The sequence below is a fragment of the Pyxicephalus adspersus genome, chromosome 6 (genome assembly GCF_032062135.1).
Source record: "Pyxicephalus adspersus chromosome 6, UCB_Pads_2.0, whole genome shotgun sequence".
Lineage (NCBI taxonomy): Eukaryota > Metazoa > Chordata > Amphibia > Anura > Pyxicephalidae > Pyxicephalus > Pyxicephalus adspersus.
Genome location: NC_092863.1, coordinates 54,441,902 through 54,445,355, shown reverse-complemented (window position 1 = coordinate 54,445,355; position 3,454 = coordinate 54,441,902). Strand labels below are relative to the sequence as shown.

General features: G+C 34.2%; 1 protein-coding gene across 1 annotated transcript in view; it reads right to left on the bottom strand.

Annotated features, from left to right (window-relative positions):
- Nucleotides 1-3,059, bottom strand: part of KMT5A (lysine methyltransferase 5A) — a gene marked incomplete at its 5' end in the record, with an annotated part of 4,724 nt that extends 1,665 nt beyond the window's left edge. The window contains 4 exon segments of the mRNA XM_072415826.1: nt 12-71; nt 153-240; nt 1,029-1,221; nt 2,903-3,059. Coding sequence (XP_072271927.1) covers nt 12-71; nt 153-240; nt 1,029-1,221; nt 2,903-3,059 — 498 coding nt within the window.
- Nucleotides 3,060-3,454: the final 395 nt, after the last annotated feature.

Genomic DNA, 3,454 nt, shown 5'->3' with positions numbered 1-3,454 from the left:
GATGTGATTACCTTCATCCCATCTTCTTTTCCACTTGTAATCAGGTCATCTATTCTCTTCTTTTCTTCACACTGCAAAAAGGAACAGAGATGTGGTCAACACATGACATGTACACAAAGTGTACCAAAAATCATATCAGTGTAATTGTGTACCTCAAGCTCGGTTTTGCTTTTCCTACAGCTTCTTCTAACAGGGAAATAGTCTGTAACCTTTCTGTTGGGAGACTTGGTTGCTTGTACTCTGGAAATATAAGAATTATGGGAAAAAAAAAAATATATATATATATATATATAATAATATTATTATTATTAAGATTGCTGCCTGAAATCATAAAAACCCCTATAAATAGATGAAGCCTACTCTCCACAACCAAACATTTTATTAACAGCCATTCATAACCATCCAGTCATCTAAAAATGTTAATTAAGATAAAGTCTTCTCAACTGTTGGCATATAAACCAACAGTATATCATTACACTATTGTGAATCTGGAATAATAACTCAAAATACTCTTTATGGTAATCTCACGGTATTTCCAAATTCAAACACATGTGAATGAACAAACAAACTGAAGGTGTTGGTAAAATCAGTTCATTTTTTTTTTAATTTTAATGTATTTATATTTTTGTATTTTTAACAAGGACAAGCAGAAACGGCAGCATTGACCTTAAACCTTGTTGCCAATGCACATTTTGGGTGCCTGGTTAAGGAGATCAGCATACTTGCAGAGTAGCAGCCATTTTTGGCTTTAAAAAGCAGGCCTAACTATCTTTCCAGTATTCCAATAAGTTCTGCATTTAGAAAATCTTTACAAGCAAACTATATTGGTATAGGTTTAGCCCTAAGAACCAAAAAGTGCAATAGGCAAATGGACTACAAGCTGATATTACAGTGAGGCTAATGAACTTGGTATACAGAACCTCATAACAGACTTCATTACCAGCTTGCATAAGTACAACTTACAAATACAATGTAAAAATCAAACCAATATCTCACATTCTTAGCATGAAAAAACATCTTATACTCACTTCTGTCTGTTAGGTTTGGCTTTGACCATCCTTTGTTGTTCTGGCTTGCGGTCAGCAGGAGATCGCTTGTTCTGTGGCTGAGTCAAGGTTTGTTTCTGTTCCAGGGCAATATCTAACACGGTACTTTCACTGTCCTTTTGCTCTGCTGCTTTGCTTAACAGTTCTAGACCAGCAGCAATTTTGGGATTCCCGCCTAAATAATTACAAAAAGACAAGATATATAAGAAATAGAAATAAAACAAAGTGATAAAAAGTCAACTAATTGTGTTTTGGCTATTGCTGGTAAAACTAAAACCATGGCAGTGTTCAACCTAGAAATTTTTTAAAGACGGGTGGGAAGAAACTTTTAGGCAGGTGGCAGCCCGTTTTGGGAACCGACCCCTCAGCAACCACCCTAAAACAGCCGTCACAGAAAAGTGACAGGTGGTGCGCCCAGCTAAAGGGGGCTGGGGAGAACACAGGCATGGCATACCAGGTTGTGGGACACATGATAGAGAGAATCAAACTATTTGTATGTATCGAGCTTTATTTATCTACAAATCAAAATGAGCAGAATGCATTTGTTATCAGTTAAAAAAGGAACCAGACAAAAAATTCAACCCTTATAAACCCTTGGTTATCCTTATTCCTAATCAGCTCCTTCTTCCCCCTTCTATCCCAAACAATTTTTGTATGCCTTTTTTGTTTTCTTTTTTTTTTTAACCATTAAAATGTAATTGTTTATAATTTAGTATTGCATTAAAAAAAAATTTTTTTATCTCTCTCTCAATATATATATATATATATATATATATAAAAGAAAAAATTATATTTTGCTAAAATGTTAATAACATTACCATTTAATTATTAATAGGTTGATTTAAAAAGGTATTTTTTTTTTTACAGAATCTTTTTTCTGACACTGATAAAAGTTGAGAAAAAATTCCTTGGCGCTTTTTTTTTCAGATTTTTGCACACACACAAAAAAAAAAAAAAAAAAAAAAAACACCTTTCTGCAAAAAAATATTACCAAATCAAATCTTTGTCTATAAATAATAAACTCCCATCTGAGATGTCTTCTTCATGGTGGATGGTGGCATGTGGATAGTTATGCAAAAACTTTGCTATTCATAGTCATGACCAAATCTATTTGACCCAAAAGATAACTAAGCAGAGAACCAATAGGCAAGAAAGGCAGGAGCAAATATATGGGCAGATTATTGACAGAGCTGGTTTCAATGATCTATAAAAAAAAAAAAAAATCTAAGGGCTCTATTTAAAAAACAGAGAATCAGACATTCCCTCGTGATAAAGTTCCAGGTCCATATGTTTCAACAGCAGTAACTTATTCTAATGGGGGAATGTCAGATTCCCCTTTTTATAAATTGAGCCCTATGTGTATAGTGCTTTGGAAATATTACTACAGAGAGAGGAAAACCATATCAATAGAAACATAGGTGGCTACATTGTGAAGATCCACCAACCTGAAACCCTAAACCTGTTTTCCTTCTACCATTAGCCTTGGGTTTATCACTTATTACTATAATTACAGCTGACACACCTTACATAAAAAGAGAGGTAAGGAGAAAGAGGATATGTTCATACTATAGAGAGGATACCATAGATGAAGGTACACCTAACATTTTGTTGACAAACAGCCTTATTCATGTTGTTTTGGAAGCCTACAATATTGTATGGACTACATACAGAAATCCACCCTTAAAAATACCAACAAAATTTGTGCAGAAAGTTTCAAAAATACAGAAATAACCTGTAATAAAACTTCCTAAAACACTGGAGGTTTATTCTCAGACTGGTATATAGGAACATAACCAAGATTATACCCAAACTGAAAGGTGTACAATGGATATTTACTGAACTTTTTAGGCCCTTACCTTCTTTTTTTTTGGGAGCACCTGAAGAGGTTTTGCCAATATGTTTGCCTTCATGGAGCAAAGTGGAGTTTTCTTCCTGGAGAGGAGGACGCACACCAGGAGTTTTAGTAGGGCTCATAAAAGAGCTGATTTTTGTTTGACCTCCATGTCCCAAATCCTACAGACAATGCAATTAATAATTTAGTATTTTAAAAAACAGATTTGTACAAATATACACCAATAAAGTATTGTATGGATATACTTTGATTTCTATAAAAATGTGTTTGTTAAATTTGTATTTTCATGTAATGCAATCTTGTAACTGCACTGCCTCAGTTTTCGTATCTAAGGAGAAGAAAGTTCATTCAGCATTGAGCATAGGGGTGAAATAGGCAGATTTTGTGCAGTGCAGAAACCAGCACCTGTACATGAAGTTATATTAGGATACAGGAGAGATTTTCTGCAATTTCAAGTAGCAAATATCTATTAAACCCCCAGTGTAGAGGAAAACATTGCTAAAGAAAAAGTCAACAGTAGCGAGCTGTATATAGTCCAGTCATTGCAGTCACATCT